At 37.4% G+C, this 19,008-nt stretch overlaps 1 protein-coding gene across 4 annotated transcripts in view; it reads right to left on the bottom strand.

The window, feature by feature from the left end:
* LOC309626243 (uncharacterized protein) overlaps positions 1-19,008 on the bottom strand; it is a gene marked incomplete at its 5' end in the record, with an annotated part of 91,646 nt that overhangs the window by 41,270 nt on the left and 31,368 nt on the right. For 2 of the 4 annotated variants that reach the window (XR_014243065.1, XM_082386766.1), the window contains 2 exons: positions 433-518; positions 3,517-3,628. Coding sequence is in view for 1 of the 4 variants with exons in the window: in XM_082386766.1 (XP_082242892.1) it covers positions 433-518; positions 3,517-3,628 (198 nt within the window). Of the gene's footprint in view, positions 1-432; positions 11,193-19,008 lie in introns of those variants that run through there. The other 2 variants (XR_014243066.1, XR_014243067.1) reach the window with 1 other exon arrangement.

Raw genomic sequence — 19,008 nt, forward strand, 5'->3', positions numbered from 1 at the left:
TAACCAGTGAAAACGCATGAAGAGATAGACCACATTTCCTGTGTATTGGACCTCAGAGTTCCAGACACATATTATTCGTCACCGATGACTCATGCACTGGCATTTATGATCATCGATCCAGAAAAGATGACTTTCTCTTCATTCTATATGTTTCACTGATTCATGCGTTACTTCATTAATGCCAATTTTGACACTCTATGGTTTGCAAAACCCAGCGAGACCTCGATATCGTTCACCTGTCTCTATAACCATTCTCACATCATTATATCTCTGTCATATTTATTATCAGGTTTTTGCTTCACAACAGTTCCTTGTTTATTAATGGGATAAAGATGTCCTCCTTTAATTTTCTTTCACCCATTTTTTTTTTAGCATACTCATTACTTTTAGAGAAACCACCCATCCCCAGACTAGGAACTAGATGATGCTCACATGGGTGTCCGGGCTCCTGTGACCAAGATGCCCTCCTAGGCTGGCATTCAAGGAAGAATCCTCATTTCTGGTCCAGTGCATCCACTCTGAGGAGTATAAAACAAAGCAGAAGATAAAAATGGTGGAGGCACTCTCCACTCATCCCTGCTTCCACATTCATATCATTATTTAGGCAATCCCTAATGTTGAGGATATGTGAAATCTGTTGAAAAGGAATCTTCAATCTTGCCGCTGTGCCAGAATATGAAGATTGTCAACCACTTCTCCTGACCCCTCCTCCTTACCCTAAGTGGTAACAGTCATGTCCCGTGGCTTTATAATTGAAATTCAGTCTTTGTTTGACATATTACTGGTATATCTTTTTTTTTTTTTAACACCTTTATCGGAGTATAATTGCTTTACAATGGTGTGTTAGTTTCTGCTTTATAACAAAGTGAATCAGTTATACATATACATATATCCCCATATCTCTTCCCTCTTGCATCTCCCTCCCTCCTACCCTCCCTATCCCACCCCTCTAGGTGGTCACAAAGCACCGAGCTGATCTCCCTGTGCTATGCGGCTGCTTCCCACTAGCTATCTATTGTCTCCACCCATATTTCCCATAATTGGAAATTGTTCTTTTTTTCGTTCACCTAATATTTTAAAATTTTTATTTGGGTATAATTCAGCATAGTTTTGGAAGCCCTAACCACTGGTTTCAGAGAAGAAAAGAATTAAAAGTGATCCAAGTTGGAAAAGAAAATGTAAAACTGTCACTATTTGCCGATGATATTATACTATACATATAAAATCATATATATGATACCAGAAAACTAGTAGAGCTCTTCAATGAATTTGGAAAAGTTGCAGGATTCACAGTTAATACACAGAAATCTCTTGCATTACTATACTCTAACAATGGAAGTTCATAAATAGGGATTATGGAAACAATCACATTTACCACTGCATCAAAAAGAATAAAATAGCTAGGAATAAACCTTCGTAAGGAAGCCAAAGACCTGTAATTAGAAAACGATAAGATGCTGATGAAAGAAATAAAAGATGACACAAACAGATGATGAGATATACCATATTCTTGGATGAAAGAATCAATATTCTGAAAATGGCTACGTATCCAAAGATATCTACAGATTCAAAGCAATCCTTATCAAATTACCAATTTTTTTTTTTACAGAATTAGAACAAAAAACTTTACAATTTGTATGGAAATACAAAAGACCATGAATAGCCAAAGCAATCTTGAGAAAGAAAAACAGATCTGGAGAAATCAGGCTCCCTGACTTCAGATTCTTCTAGAAAGCTATAGTCATCAAACAGTATGGTACTGGCACAAAAACAGAAATATAGATCAATGGTACAGGATAGAAAGTCCAGAGATAAACCCACGCATTTATGGTCACCTAATCTATGACAAAAGTGGCAAGTATACATATACAATGGAGAAAAGACAGTCTCTTCAATAAGTGGTGCTGGAAAAACTGGACAGCTACATGTTGAAGAATGAAATTAGAACACACCCTAGCCCCATACACAAAAATAAACTCAAAATGGATTAAAGACCTAAATGTAAGGCCGGATAGTGTAAAACTTTTAAAGGAAAACATAGGGAGAACCCTCTGTGACACAAATCGCAGCAAGATCTTTTTTGATCCATCTCCTAATGAACATAAAAACAGTAATAAACAAATGGGACCTAATTAAACTTAAAGGCTTTTGCACAGCAAAGGAAACCATTAACAAAACGAAAAGAAAACCCACAGAATGGGGGAAAATATTTGCAAACCAAGCAACTAACAAGGGATTAATCTCCAAAATATACAAACAGCTCATGCAGCTCTGATTCATTTTGTTGTGCAGCGGAAGCTAACACAACATTGTTAAGCAACCATGCTCCAATACATACTAATTTTAAAAATAATAAATAAATAAATAACAACAACCCAATCAAAAAATGGGCAGAAGATCTAAATAGGCATTTCTCCCAAGAAGATATACAGATCATTCACCTTTATTTTTAATTACATATATATTTATAGATTCTCCCATTTTCCTATTTTAATAATAGAATGAAAAATATGAACACAAGAGCAAAGTAAGCTCCTCATTTATTCCTGTCTATAGGATGCCTTCTCGAGTTGAGAATGGAATAGATTAATGTAATATCAGACCTCAGAATTCCAGACAAGTATTCACTGTAAATCACTCATATTGATGACCAGAAATCATCATCGATCCAATATTGGTCCTTTTTCTATGTACACATCTCTTTTTTGATTAAATAAAAAAATCACTAATTATTTTTAGCAGTACAATTCAAGAAAAAATAAGAAAAGCCTTCATATATACAGAATAATTATTACTTAAATATATATCTCTCTTTAATACATTGTTTTCTACATATGTATTAATCCATATAGTGGTTTTTATATCCATACTCAACACTGAGATGCAGTCTCCTTCTTTACTTATATTCCTCATTTCTTATTAAATACACTGAATTACTTTAATAAAACCATAGAGGAAAGAACTTCTACTATGACTCACAGTAATCTCCATCTCCTATTTCGCAGAGGCAAACCCATAGCTCATATCCATGGACGATTCTAAATCGCGTCTAGTGACTTCATTCTGAGGTGTACACAACACAGAAGATGATAAAAATATTCAGACCTAATCACCACTATCTTTGTTTTCTGCATTTCTGTTACTCAGTATTTATGTTTCTGTTACTTTTTTTCTCTAAATTTTTACCTTGTTAAAAGAAAATCTCAGTCTTTCGTCTGAAGCAGAACAATTAAACTGACCCTTACTTATGCGTGTCTTTCTATCTAACCTTGGCCAAACAGGTGACCTTCACCCATTTATTTAATGCGCATCAGTGTTTTCAATATTTATTAACAGTATCTTTTGTCTCACTTCACCCTGTTTTTCCTTATGTTCATCTATATTTGCTTAATGGTTCATTATAGATCTATTAATAATAACAAATCTGTCTATGAAACCCATACAAAAATGTGATCTATTTATATTCCTGTCATCTCTCTATAGAAACAGTTTCACCAGAAGGAAGAGACTACTTACGGTCTGGGTTGGACCTCAGAGTTTCAGACATGTTTTCATCATTCAGAACTCTTCCCATCACAATCATCATCACTGGTCCATCACTGAGTCTCTTTTCTTCCATCATTTCCATATGGAATAATAAAATAATATATGGTTCACTAAATATTCCAAGAATAACACACTTCAATACCCCTAACCTCAGTTTACAGAATCATTTCCCATTAAGGGTCCATCTCTTCCAATTTTCGACCTCAATCCTGCCCATTATCAATTATTCAAAAGAATATTTCTTATATTTATCATTGAACTATGAGTAAGTTTTTGATTAATTTAATACTTTTTAATACTTTTTACTCCTTTCTTTGTTCATTTCTATTTGTTTATTGACTAATTCAGTAAGTCACTCATAATAATTTTAAAATTATTAGTCACAAAACCCAGGAAAAGGGCTTCTCTGGTGGTGCAGTGGTTGAGAATCCGCCTGCCAATGCAGGGGACACGGGTTCGAGCCCTGGTCTGGGAAGATCCCACATGCCGCGGAGCAACTGGGCCCGTGAGCCACAACTACTGAGCCTGCGCGTCTGGAGCCTGTGCTCTGCAACAAGAAAGGCCGTGATAGTGAGAGGCCCGCGCACCGCGATGAAGAGTGGCCCCCGCTTGCCGCAACTAGAGAAAGCCCTCGCACAGAAACGAAGACCCAACACAGCCAAAAATAAATTAATTAATTTATAAAAAAAAAAAAAAAACCAAGAAGGGTCATGATATCGCTAACTGTAAATAGATCATTCTCACAGCAACGTATCTCTTTTTAAATTTTATGCTATTATACATCTATGCATTAATCAATTAGTGTTTAATGAAGGTCTATATTTATCACTGAGCTATACTGGCCTTCTGTTACTCTATATGGAAGTTTCAAGTAATACACTGAATGCACAGGGGGAAAAAAATCACTGAAACTAAGACGAGAAATTTGACTATTACTCACATTTGTCTCTGTGCTTCTAATACAGAGATGCAATCTTAAGGTGCATCACCGTGGAATAATGCTTCAACAGCACGAATGTGTCCATTTTGAACAATATGAGGCACAGTCAATGAGAAAAAAAGAAAAGAAAATTTATCTCCATTGACTCTTGCATTCTACATTTCTCTTACCCAGTCATTTAGGAATTTATAACTTTTTCATAATGTAGAAATTGTTTTCTCTTAACGGAAAGAACAACCTCATACTTAAGATTGACTCAGAACAATAAAATTGACTCCTAATTGTTCGAGTCTATCTGATACCTGGCAAAAGTGATGATACCCTTGATCCATCTATTTCATAGTGGTCATCAGGGCTGGAAATTTTTATTAATATTTCTTGTCTCATCATAGATGTTCATAATGAGAACATAATTTATCTTTTCTTTGTAATCTATTATTTATGTATCTTTAATGGTGCTCTCATTGATCGAGTAATAATTTTAAAACTTAATCAAAGAACTTGAAAATTATACGTTCCTAACATCTGTCCATAGGATCAAATAAACATGAAAAGAGAGTATGTATTGTCTTGGACCTCAGGGTTCCAGATACTTATTATTCATCAGCTGTGCCTCAACCTCTACCAATTCTCATCATTGGTTCATTTAAGCCCAATTTTAGTTCATTCATTTATATATTTGTATCAATTAAATCATTACTGCATTGATAGTAATAAAATAAATACATGATTAACAAAAGCCAAAGAACAAGACACTCAAATATCCATAACTTCTCTCTAATCATTACCAAAATAGATTACAACTCTTTCATTAATGAATATCAATGTTATACAATATCAATTTTTTAAAATAAATTTATTTATTTATTTATTTATTTGTTTGTTTATTTATTTTTGGCTGCATTGGGTCTTTGTTGCTGCACTCAGGCTTTCTCTAGTTGTGACAAGTAGGGGCTACTCTTCGTTGTAGTGTGCGGGCTTCTCATTGCGGTGGCTTCTCTCGTTGCGGAGCACAGGCTCTAGGCACACGGGCTCAGTACTTGTGGCTCATGGACTCTTGAGCGCAGCTCAGTAGTTGTGGCGCACAGGCTTAGTTGCTCTGCAGCATGTAGGATCTTCCCGGACCAGGGCTGGAACCCGTGTCCCCTGCATTGGCAGGCAGATTCTAACCACTGCACCACCAGGGAAGTACCTACAATATCAATTAATCAGTATAAAGTTTCAGGTCATATTTATCAATGGGCCATTATTAACCTGTTGATTGCATTTATTACTTTTTAGAATACAATGAAAACACTTAAGTAAATTACCCAAACCAAGAGAGGAACGTTGGTCATTACTCACCTGGGTCTCTGTCTTATACCAACCTGAAAATGATAACCTTGATCACAATAGAGACTGAAATCACTTTGAGCTTCTATTCTGAAAAGTACCAAACAGAAGGCGATAAAAAGATTGAGACTTTCTCTCCATTTGTCCACATGTTTGTTTATTGATTCTTTCATTGCTTCAATTATAATAAAGAATGAAAATGCATGAAGAGAAAAAAGACATTTCTTTTGCATTGGACCTCAGAGTTCCAGAACATATTCACTGTACACGACTCATACGCCACCAGTAGTCATCATTGATCCAATACCATACCTCTTTTTACTCATTCATTTCTATATTACTTATTGCTCAATTCATAATTCAGTAATTATAATTTTAAAAATGGTTATTCATCGGAACCACCAAAGAGCTTAGAAATCTCTAATATATATTTAGAATCATTCTTGTGTCAACATCTTTCATTAATTACTCTCATTTTTCATTTTATGAGTGAATCAATATAGTACTTCATATTAATCCCATATTTCACACTGGGCTATTTGGATTTCATTGATTATATTTCACAACTTGCAATAATACAGTCAATAGCCTTAAATAAAATATTGAAACTAAGGCCAAAATTTGTCTATTACTCACATGGTCTCCACAGTCCTAACACATGAATGCAACCAGAGCTCTCAGGACCATAGAAGAATCCTTCAACCAGCTTGAGTGCTCCCATTCTAAGAGGTACAGAGCAGAAAAGATGATAAAAAATTTCAGACCTTATCTCCATTGATCTTTGTTATCCACATTTCACTTACTCATTGAGGCATTCATTAATTTTTCATAACATAGTATTTTTTCTCTTAAGAAAAGAAAACCTTACACTTGAGACTGACCCAGAACAACAATGTTGACTCTTACTTATCAGTGTCTGTATGATCCTTTCAGCAAAAGGGCAAAACACTTATTCATTTATTGCTTAAAGGGCATGAATGTTTTCTATTTTATTAATAATATTTCTTGCCTGACCACATATGTTCCTAGTGAACAATGCTTCGCCTTCTTCTTTTTATGTGTTTTTTTACATTTTTTAATGGCTAGATTGCTGATTTATTATTAATAATATGTCTAAATCTATTAACCCAAAATAGGAATATAATGTTTGTATATTCCTAACATCAATCCATGGGGTCATTTATAACAGGACATAGGCTAGATTTTGCGTTGTGTGGAATCAGGGTTACAGACACATGGTATTCACCATATATGACTCCTATGCCTCCAGTCATGACCAATGGTCCAGGAGAGGCACTTTTCTCTGCTGTCATCTATACTTGTTTATTAATTAATTCACCATTATTTAAATAAACATAAATCAGGGACTTCCCTGGTGGCCCAGTGGTTGAGAGACCACCTGCCAATGCAGGGGACATGGGTTCAATCCCTGGTCTGGGGAGATCCCACATGCTGCAGAGCAACAAAGCCCATGTGCCACAACTACTGAGCCTGCACTCTAGAGCCCGCGAGTCACAACTACTGAGCCCGCACACCCTAGAGACCTCATGCCGCTACTACTGAGCCCATGTGCCGCAACTACTGAAGCCTGTGAGCTCTAGGGCCCGCGTGCCACAACTACTGAAGCCGCATGTCTAGAGCCCGTGCTCCACAACAAGAGAAGCCACTGCAACGAGAAGCCCACGCACTGCAATGAAAAGTAGCTCCCACTCGCCGCAACCAGAGAAAGCCCGTGCGCAGGAACAAAGACCCAACAAAGCCAAAAAAAAAAAAAAAAAACATAAATCACGCAAAAAATTATGTGTTAGAGTCTTGAATATCCCTAACATTTATCTATACAATCATTTCCCCTGACACCCAACTCTTTCATTAACTGAACTCAGTGTTTCATATATGGATTAATCATATTGTTTTGTATCAATGGTATTTGACATTAGCATGCTTGGACTTTTTTATTAATATTTAATTTTTTTAATAATATCTTTTAAAGTAACAATTAAACAAAAATACGGCTCAATCCAAGACAAGAACATTGACTACTACTCACATTGTTCTCCATCCTCCTAACACAGATGCAACCATAGGGCTTCTGTCCATGGAAGATGCTTAAATCAGCTCAAGGGCATCCATTCTGAGAAGTACAGGTCAGAGCAGATAATAAAATATTGAGAACTCATCTCCATTGATCCTTGCTTCTGCATTTCATTTTTAGTGACTTAGACAATCGTTAATTTGGAGTATGTTTATTTCATTTTCTCTTAAAAAAATGAACTTAAAACTTGTCCCTGACACAGAAAATGAGCAGTGACTTACAGTAAGTAATCTTACTGATTACAGTAAGTAATCTTAATATTGTCTGTATTATTCTTAGCCAAAGATTTAACAGTCATGCACCATTTGTTTCTCTTTGGATTTCACTGTTTTCAAATTTATTAACAGTATTTCTTGCATGACCACATATTTTTATAATTGGATAAGGATTCACCCATTCAGCTTTATTTATTTACATATTTGGTTTTTGATTATTTCATTTCTCCAATTATAACAGTAAAGTGAAAATGCATGAATGAACACAAAGAGTAAACAAGATCCTTGTATATTCCTGACTTTTATCTATAGGATCTTTACAAACAGAGTTAATGCATTAGACTTCTTTTTGCTGGACCTCAGAGTTTCAGACACATATTATTTATCATCCTTGATTCAAACCATCAGTCATCATCATTGGTCCAGGATTGGCTCAATTTCTCTTTGTTCATTTCTAAATTGTTTATTAATTCATTAATTCACACTAATCATACAGTAACTATTTTTAAGCAAACCACCCAAACCAACACGAGAACTTTGACTATGACTTACAGTGGTCTCCATGCTTCTAATGTATAGATGCAACCAAAGAGCTTGTGATCGTGGAAGATGGTTAAATCCCTCAAGAGTGTTCACTCTGACGAGTACAGAGCAGAACAGTTTATAAAAAAAAAAGTTAGGACCTTATCTACATTGGTCCTTCCTTTCCACATCACTTACTACAATTTTTTAGGTATTTATTAATTTTTCATTATATATACACATTTTTTCTATTAACAAAGAGAACAACCTCAACCTTGCAACTGATCCAGAATAATAAAACTGACTGTTAATTATCTATGTCTACATGATCCTTAGCCAAAGAAGTAACACCCTTGATCCATTTGTTTCTTAAAGGGCTTCACTGTTTTCAATATATATTAATAATATATCTTGCCTCACTACATATGTTCATGATTGAATAATGCTTCATTTTCCCCTTTATCTTTCTCTAATGGTTCTATCTATGATCCATTAATAATGATGAATCTAAATCTATGAATCTAATATAAGAACATGACCTTTGTATATTTCTGACAGTTGTCTATATGATCATTTCCAAAAGAAGGATCAAACACATTATGTTGTGTATTGGATCTCAGCATTTCAGACACTTATTTTCATCATCCACAACTCATATGTCACCAGTAGTCATCAATGTCATGTTATTCCATATTAGGGTGTCATTTTTTCCACTGGTGTTTATATTTGTATTGATTAAACTATTAATAATTATTAATTCTTTGATAATAATAAAATAAGTATATAATTCACAAAAAAAAAAACCCAAGAGCAAGATTCTACAGTCTGTCTATACAATCATTTCCCACATGGATCATACCTCTTCTGTTATTCAATCTCAGTGTTACACATTATTGATTAATCAACATATTTCATACATATTTATCATTGACAATAGTTAACTTTTTGATTTAAGAATTTTTAATAATACCATGACACCCTTAAACGAAGACCCAAACCAAGACAAGATCTTTGACCATTACCTACCTTTGTCTCTTTCCTGACAGAGGCAGTACAGTAACCTTGATCATGGTGGAAGCTGAAATCAGCTCCAGTATCTGTTCTGAAGAGTACCAAGCAGAGAAGGTAATAAAAAGATTGAGACATTCACGCCATTAATCCATACTTTCTACCATTCATATACACAGTAATTTAGGTATTTATTAATTTATAGTAATATTTATTTATTTTTCTCTTAATCAATCAAACATCAGCCTTACTCTGCTATTGATTCTTTTATAACAATATTTTTTAAATCTATGGCCACAAGTCCAAGAAAAAGATCCTTGCATATATGTGACAAATGTCTAATGGAACATGTCAAACAGGGTGAACGTACTAGATTCTTTTTATGTTGGACCTCAGAGCTCCCGACACGTAATATTCACTGTATATGACTCATATGCGCCAGTCATCATCATTGGCCCAGAATTTACCCTTATTCTTCATCTTTTGTTTAATTCAATCATTCACAAATAATAACAAAATAAATTCATGTAAATCACAAAAACCTAAGAAGTCTCTTGAAAATTCCTAAGATCTGTCTATAGAATTATTTCCCACAGAGACTAGATCTCTTTGTCTATTTGACCTCAATGTTTAATATATCAATTAATCAACATAATGCTTCATGTCAACACCAGCTTCATTATCAGGCTATGGTTGGCCTTCTGTCATTATATTTCAGTTTTTTTTTTTTCTGGCTGCGCAACATGTGGGATCTTAGTTCCCCAACCTGGGATTGAACCCTCGCCCCCTGCAGTGGAAGCATGGAGTCTTAACCACTGGACCACCAGGGAAGTCCCAGATAGTGAATGCCATTAGTCGCCTCGACAAGAAATTTAATTATTACTCACGCTGGTCCACACACGTAGATGCAAACGTAAATTTTTTGACCACAGGGATCATGGCAGAACCTTGAACAGCATTGAGTACCCACCTTGAGGAGTACAAAGCATAGCAGATGATAAAAAGATTGAAGCATTATTTCCATTGATCATTGCTGTCCATATTTCATTTTCTTAGGCATTTAAATATTTACTAATTGATGTTAATAATTCTTTGTCTCATCTCCTAAAAAAAGAGAACAACATTGAACTGACTACTGATCCAGAATAGTAACATTGACTATATATTACCCCGGCTATGTGATAGTTAGCCAAAGAGGTAATACCCTTGATCCAATTATTTCTTTTATTTTTTTAATACAACTCAAGTAAATTTATTACATAAAACAAAAATATGACAAGGCCAAGTAAAATGAAGGCTCAGTGTTTGGTATAAGTGAAAAAAATATTCATGAAAATTCAAGATAGGTCAGTTGTTACTAAAATACTTGCCAGAGAGAGGAGCTTCGAGATGGCGGAAGAGTAAGACGTGGAGATCACCTTCCTCCCCACAAATACATCAAAAATACATCTACATGTGGAACAACTGCTACAGAACACCTACTGAACGCTGGCAGAAGACCTCAGACCTCCCAAAAGGCAAGAAACTCCCCACGTACCTGGGTAGGGCAAAAGAAAAAAGAAATAACAGAGATAAAAGAATAGGGATGGGACCTGCACCACTGGGAGGGAGCCATGAAGGAGGAAAGGTGTCCACACACTAGGAGCCCCTTCGTGGGCGGAGACTGCGGGTGGCAGAAGGGGAAGCTTCGGAGCCATGGAGGAGAGCGCAGCAACAGGGGTGCGGAGGGCAAAGCGGAGAGATTCCCGCACGGAGGCTCGGTGCCGAGCAGCACTCACCAGCCCGAGAGGCTTGTCTGCTCCCCCGCCGAGGCGGGCGGGGCTGGGAGCTGAGGCTTCGGCTTCGGTGTTAGCCGGGAGGGAGTCCGGGAAAAAGTCTGCAGCTGCCGAAGAGGCAAGAGACTTTTTCTTGCCTCTTTGTTTCGCAGCGCGCAAGGAGAGGGGATTCAGAGCACCACCTAAACGAGCTCCAGAGAAGGGCACGAGCCGCGGCTATCAGTGCGGATCCCACAGCAACAGGGGCACAGAGGGAAAAATGGAGAGATTCCCGCACAGAGGCTCAGCGCCGAGCAGCGCTCACCAGCCCGAGAGGCTTCTCTGCTCAGCCGCCGGGGCGGGCGGGGCTGGGAGCTGAGGCTCGGGCCTCGGAGGTCGGATCGCAGGGAGAGGACTGGGGTTGGCGGCGTGAACATAGCCTAAAGGGGGCTAGTGCCCACAGCTAGCCGGGAGGGAGTCCGGGAAAAAGTCTGCAGCTGCCGAAGAGGCAAGAGACTTTTTCTTGCCTATCTGTTTCCTGGTGCGCGAGGAGAGGTGATTCAGAGCGCCGCCTAAACGAGCTCCAGAGACGGGCGCGAGCCGCGGCTATCAGCGTGGACCCCAGAGACGGGCATGAGACGCTAAGGCTGCTGCCGCCACCAAGAAGCCTGTGTGCGAGCCCTGGTCACTCTCCATACCGCCCCTCCCCGGAGCCTGTGCGGCCCGCCACAGCCAGGGTCCCGTGATCCGGGGACAACTTCCCCGGGAGAACGCAAGGCGCGCCTCGGGCTGCTGCAACGTCACGATGCCTCTGACGCCGCAGGCTCGCCCCGCCTCCTCTGTACCCCTCCCTCCCCGTGGCCTGAGTGAGCCAGAGCCCCCGAAGCAGCTGCTCCTTTAACCCCGTCCTGTCTGAGCGAAGAACAGATGCCCTCAGGCGACCTACATGCAGAGGCGGGTCCAAATCCAAAGCTGAACCCCGGGAGCTGTGTGAACAGAAATGGAAATCTCTCCCAGCAGCCTCAGGAGCAGCGGATTAAATCTCCACAATCAACTTGATGTACCTGCATCTGTGGAATACCTGAATAGATAACGAATCATCCCAAATTGAGGAGATGGACTTTGGAAGCAAGGATATATTTTTTGTTTCCGCTTTTTCTCTTTTCGTGAGTGTCTATGTGTATGCTTCTGTGTGTGATTTGGTCTCCACAGCTTTGCTTTTACCATTTGTCCTAGGGTTCTGTCTATCCGTTTCTTTCCTTTTTTTTTTTTTTAGTATAGTTTTTAGCACTTGTTATCATTGGTGGATTTGTTTTTTGGTTTGGTTGCTCTCTTCTTTCTTTCTTTCCTTTTTTATTACTTTAAAAAAAATTTTTTTAATAATTATTTTTATTTTAATAACTTTTTTACTTTATTTTATTTTATCTTCTTCTTCCTTTCTTTCTTTTTTTTCTCCCCTTTATTCTGAGTCATGTGTATGACAGGCTCTTGGTGCTCCAGCCAGGCGTCAGGGCTGTGCCTCTGAGATGGGAGAGCCAAGTTCAGGACATTGGTCCACAAAAGACCTTCCAGCTCCACATAATATCAAATGGTGAAAATCTCCCAGAGATCTCCATCTCAATGCCAAGACCCAGCTCCACTCAAAAGACCAGCAAGCTACAGTGCTGGACACCCCAAGCCAAACAACTAGCAAGACAGGAACACAGCCCCACACATTATCAGAGATGCTGCCTAAAATCATAATAAGGCCACAGACACCCCAAAACACACCACCAGATGTGGACGTGCCCACCAGAAAGACAAGATCCAGCCTCATCCACCAGAACACAGGCACTAGTCCCTTCCACCAGGAAGCCAACACAACCCACTGAACCAACCTTAGCCACTGGGGACAGACACCAAAAACAACGGGAACTACGAACCTGCAGCCTGCAAAAAGGAGACCCCAAACACAGTAAGTTAAGCAAAATGAGAAGACAGAGAAACACACAGCAGATGAAGGAGCAAGGTAAAAACCCACCAGACCTAACAAATGAAGAGGAAATAGGTAGTCTACCTTAAAAAGAATTCAGAATAATGATAGTAAAGATGATCCAAAATCTTGGAAATAGAATGGAGAAAATACAAGAAACATTTAACAAGGACCTAGAAGAACTAAAGAGCAAAGAAACAGTGATGAACAACACAATAAATGAAATTAAAAATTCTCTAGAAGGGATCAATAGCAGAATAACTGAGGCAGAAGAACGGATAAGTGACTTAGAAGATAAAATAGTGGAAATAACTACCACAGAGTAGAATAAAGAAAAAATAATGAAAAGAAATGAGGACAGTCTCAGAGACCTCTGGGACAACATTAAACGTACCAACATTCGGATTATAGGGGTCCCAGAAGAAGAAGAGAAAAAGAAAGGGATTGAGAAAATATTTGAAGAGATTATAGTTGAAAACTTCCCTAATAAGGGAAAGGAAATAGTTAATCAAGTCCAGGAAGCACAGAGAGTTCCATACAGGATAAATCCAAGGAGAAACACGCCAAGACACATATTCATCAAACTATCAAAAATTAAATACAAAGAAAAAATATTAAAAGCATCAAGGGAAAAACAACAAATAACACACAAGGGAATCCCCATAAGGTTAACAGCTGATCTTTCAGCAGAAACTCTGCAAGCCAGAAGGGAGTGGCAGGACATATTTAAAGTGATGAAGGGGAAAAACCTACAACCAAGATTACCCTACCCAGCAAGAATCTCATTCAGATTTGACAGAGAAATTAAAACCTTTACAGTCAAACAAAAGATAAGAGAATTCAGCACCACCAAACCAGCTTTACAACAAATGCTAAAGGAACTTCTCTAGGCAAGAAACTCAAGAGAAGGAAAACACCTACAATAACAAAACCAAAACAATTAAGAAAATGGTAATAGGAACATACATATTGATAATTACCTTAAATGTAAATGCATTAAATGCTCCAACCAAAAGACATAGACTGGCTGAATGCATACAAAAACAAGACCCATATATAGGCTGTCTACAAGAGACCCACTTCAGACCTAGGGACACATACAGACTGAAAGTGAGGGGATGGAAAAAGATATTCCATGCAAATGGAAATCAAAAGAAAGCTGGAGTAGCAATTCTCATATCAGACAAAATAGACTTTAAAACAAAGACTATTACAAGAGACAAAGAAGGACACTACATAATGATCAAGGGATCAATCCAAAAAGAAGATATAACAATTGTAAATATTTATGCACCCAACATAGGAGCACCTCAATACATAAGGCACATACTGACAGCCATAAAAGGGGAAATTGACAGTAACACAATCATAGCAGGGGACTTTAATGCCCCACTTTCACCAATGGACAGATCATCCAAAATGAAAATAAATAAGGAAACACAAGCTTTAAATGATACTTTAAACAAGATGGACTTAATTGATATTTATAGGACATTCCATCCAGAAACAACAGAATACACTTTCTTCTCAAGTGCTCACAGAACATTCTCCAGGATAGATCATATCTTGGGTCACAAATCAAGCCTCAGTAAATTTAAGAAAATTGAAATTGTATCAAGTATCTTTTCCGACCACAACACTATGAGACTAGATATCAATTACTGGGGAAAAAATCTATAAAAAATACAAACATATGGAGGCTAAACAACACAATACTCAATAACCAAGAGATCACTGAAGAAATCAAAGAGGAAATCAGAAAATACCTAGAAACAAATGACAATGAAAACACGACAACCCAAAACCTATTGGATGCAGCAAAAGCAGTTCTAAGAAGGAAGTTTATAGCAATAAAATCCTACGTTAAGAAACAAGAAACATCTCAAAGAAACAACCTAACCTTCCACCTAAAAAAATTAGAGAAAGAAAAACAAAAAAACCCCAAAGTTAGCAGAAGGAAAGAAATCATAAATATCAGAGCAGAAATAAATGAAAAAGAAATGAAGGAGACGATAGCAAAGATCAATAAAACTAAAAGCTGGTTCTTTGAGAAGATAAACAAAATTGATAAACCATTAGCCAGACTCATCAAGAAAAAAAGGGAGAAGACTCAAATCAATAGAATTAGAAATGAAAAAGGAGAAGTAACAACTGACACTGCAGAAACAAAAGGATCATGAGAGATTACTACAAGCAACTACATGCCAATAAAATGGACAACCTGAAAGAAATGGACAAATTCTTAGAAATGCACAACCTTCCGAGACTGACCCAGGAAGAAATGGAAAATATAAACAGACCAATCACAAGCACTGAAATTGAAACTGCGATTAAAAATCTTCCAACAAACAAAAGCCCAGGAACAGTTGGCTTCACAGGTGAATTCTATCAAACATTTAGAGAAGAGCTAACACCTATCCTTCTCAAACTCCTCCAAAATATAGCAGAGGGAGGAACACTCCCAAACTCATTCTATGAGGCCACCATCACCCTGATACCAAAACCAGACAAAAATGTAACAAAGAAAGAAAAATACAGGCCAATATCACTGATGAACATAGATGCAAAAATCCTCAACAAAATACTAGCAAACAGAAACCAACAGCACATTAAAAGGATCATACACCATTATCAAGTGGGGTTCATCCCAGGAATGCAAGGATTCTTCAATATATGCAAATCAATCAATGTGATACACCATACTAACAAATTGAAGAATAAAAACCATATGATCATCTCAATAGATGCAGAGAAAGCTTTCGACAAAATTCAACACCCATTTATGATAAAAACCCTCCAGAAAGTAGGCACAGAGGGAACTTACCTCAACATAATAAAGGCCATATATGATAAACCCACAGCCAACATCATCCTCAATGGTGAAAAACTGAAACCATTTCCACTAAGATCAGGAACAAGACAAGGTTGCCCACTCTCACCACTATCATTCAACATAGTTTTGGAAGTTTTAGCCACAGCATTCAGAGAAGAAATAGAAGGAATCCAAATCAGAAAAGAAGAAGTAAAACTGTCACTGTTTGCAGATGACATGATACTATACATAGAGAATCCTAAAGATGCTAAAACTACTAGAGCTAATCAATGAATTTGGTAAAGTAGCAGGATACAAAATTAATGCTCTGAAATCTCTTGCATTCCTATACACTAATGATGAAAAATCTGAAAGTGAAATTAGGAAAACACTCCCATTTACCATTGCAACAAAAAGAATAAAATACCTAGGAATAAACCTACCTAAAGAGACAAAAGACCTGTATGCAGAAAATTTTAAGACACTGATGAAAGAAATTAAAGATGGTACAAACAGATGGAGAGATATACCATGTTTTTGGGTTGGAAGAATCAACATTGTGAAAATGACTCTACTACCCAAAGCAATCTACAGATTCAATGCAATCCCTATCAAACTACCACTGGCATTTTTCACAGAACTAGAACAAAATATTTCACAATTTGTATGGAAACACAGAAGACCCCCAATAGCCAAAGCAGTCTTGAGAAAGAAAAACGGAGCTAGAGGAATCAGGCTCCCTGACTTCAGACTATACTACAAAGCTACAGTAATCAAGACAGTATGGTACTGGCACAAAAACAGAAATATAGATCAATGGAACAGGATAGAAAGCCCAGAGAAAAACCCAGGCACACATGGTCACCTTATCTTTGATAAAGGAGGCAAGAATATACAATGGAGAAAAGACAGCCTCTTCAATAAGTGGTGCTGGGAAAACTGGACAACTACATGTAAAAGTATGAAATTAGAACACTCCCTAACACCACCCACAAAAATAAACTCAAAATGGATTAAAGACCTAAATGTAAGGCCAGACACTATCAAACTCTTAGAGGAAAGCATAGGCAGAACACTCTATGACATAAATCACAGCAAGATCCTTTTTGACACATCTCCTAGAGAAATGGAAATAAAAACAAAATAAACAAATGGGATGTAATGAAACTTCAAAGCTTTGGCACAGCAAAGGAAACCATAAACAAGACGAAAAGACAACCCTCAGAAAGGGAGAAAATATTTGCAAATGAAGCAACTGACAAAGGATTAATCTCCAAAATTTACAAGCAGCTCATGCAGCTCAATATCAAAAAAAACAAACAACCCAATCCAAAAATGGGCATAAGACCTAAATAGACATTTCTCCAAAGAAGATATACAGATTGCCAACAGACACATGAAAGAATGCTCAACATCATTAATCATTAGAGAAATGTAAATCAAAACTACCATGAGATATCATCTCACACCAGTCAGAATGGCTATCATCAAAAAATCTACAAACAATAAATGCTGGAGAGGGTGTGGAGAAAAGGGAACCCTCTTGCACTGTTGGTGGGAATGTAAATTGATACAGCCATTATGGAACAGTATGGAGGTTCCTTAAAAAACTAAAAATAGAACTACCACACGACCCAGCAATCCCACTACTGGGCATATACCCTGAGAAAACCATAATTCAAAAAGAGTCATGTATCACAATGTTCATTGCAGCTCTATTTACAATAGCCAGGACATGGAAGCAACCTAAGTATCCATCAACAGATGAATGGATAAAGACGATGTGGCACATATATACAATGGAATATTACTCAGCCATAAAAAGAAACAAAATTGAGTTATTTGGGGTTTTTTTAACATCTTTATTGGAGTCTAATTGCTTTACCATGGTGTGTTAGTTTCTGCTTTATAACAAAGTGAATCAGTTATACATATATATATGTTCCCATATCTCTTCCCTCTTGCGTCTCCCTCCCTCCCACCCTCCCTATCCCACCCCTCTAGGTGGTCACAAACCACCAAGCAAATTGAGGTATTTGTAGTGTGGTGAATGGACCTAGAGTCTGTCATACAGAGTGAAGTAAGTCAGAAAGAGAAAACAAATACCATATGCTAACACATATATATGGAATCTAAAAACAAACAAAAAAATGGTCATGAAGAACCTAGGGGCAAGACGGGAATGAAGATGCAGGTCTACTAGAGAATGGACTTGAGGATACGGGGAGGGGGAAGGGTAAGCTGGTACAAAAGGAGAGTGGCATGGACATATATACAGTACCAAATGTAAAATAGATAGCTAGTGGGAAGCAGCCGCATAGCACAGGGAGATCAGCTCGGTGGTTTGTGACCACCTAGAGGGGTGGGATAGGGAGGGTGGGAGGGAGGGAGACGCAAGAGGGAAGTGATATGGGGATATATGTATATGTATAACTGATTCACTTTGTTATAAAGCAGAAACTAACACACCATTGTAAAGCAATTATACTCCAATAAAGATGTCAATTAATTAATTAATTAATTAAATTAAATACTTTCCAGAATTTAATAACTAACTTTTATATAGTGTTGATCCAATTATATCTTAATGGATACTCATATTTCCAAATTAAATTAATAGTATTTCTTGTCTCATATAACAGGACAGTACTTCACCCTTTCATCTTTATTTACGTAATTGTATAGATTTTGTTATTGATTTTTTGTCGCAATAATACCATCAAAATTCATGAACCACAAAAGTCCAAGAACAGACTTTAGTTTATTCCTAGTCTGTCTTGAGGATCACTTCCAACAGAGACCATAGAGTAGATCT

The sequence above is a fragment of the Balaenoptera borealis genome (genome assembly GCF_965194805.1).
Source record: "Balaenoptera borealis genome assembly, chromosome: 3".
Taxonomy (NCBI): domain Eukaryota; kingdom Metazoa; phylum Chordata; class Mammalia; order Artiodactyla; family Balaenopteridae; genus Balaenoptera; species Balaenoptera borealis.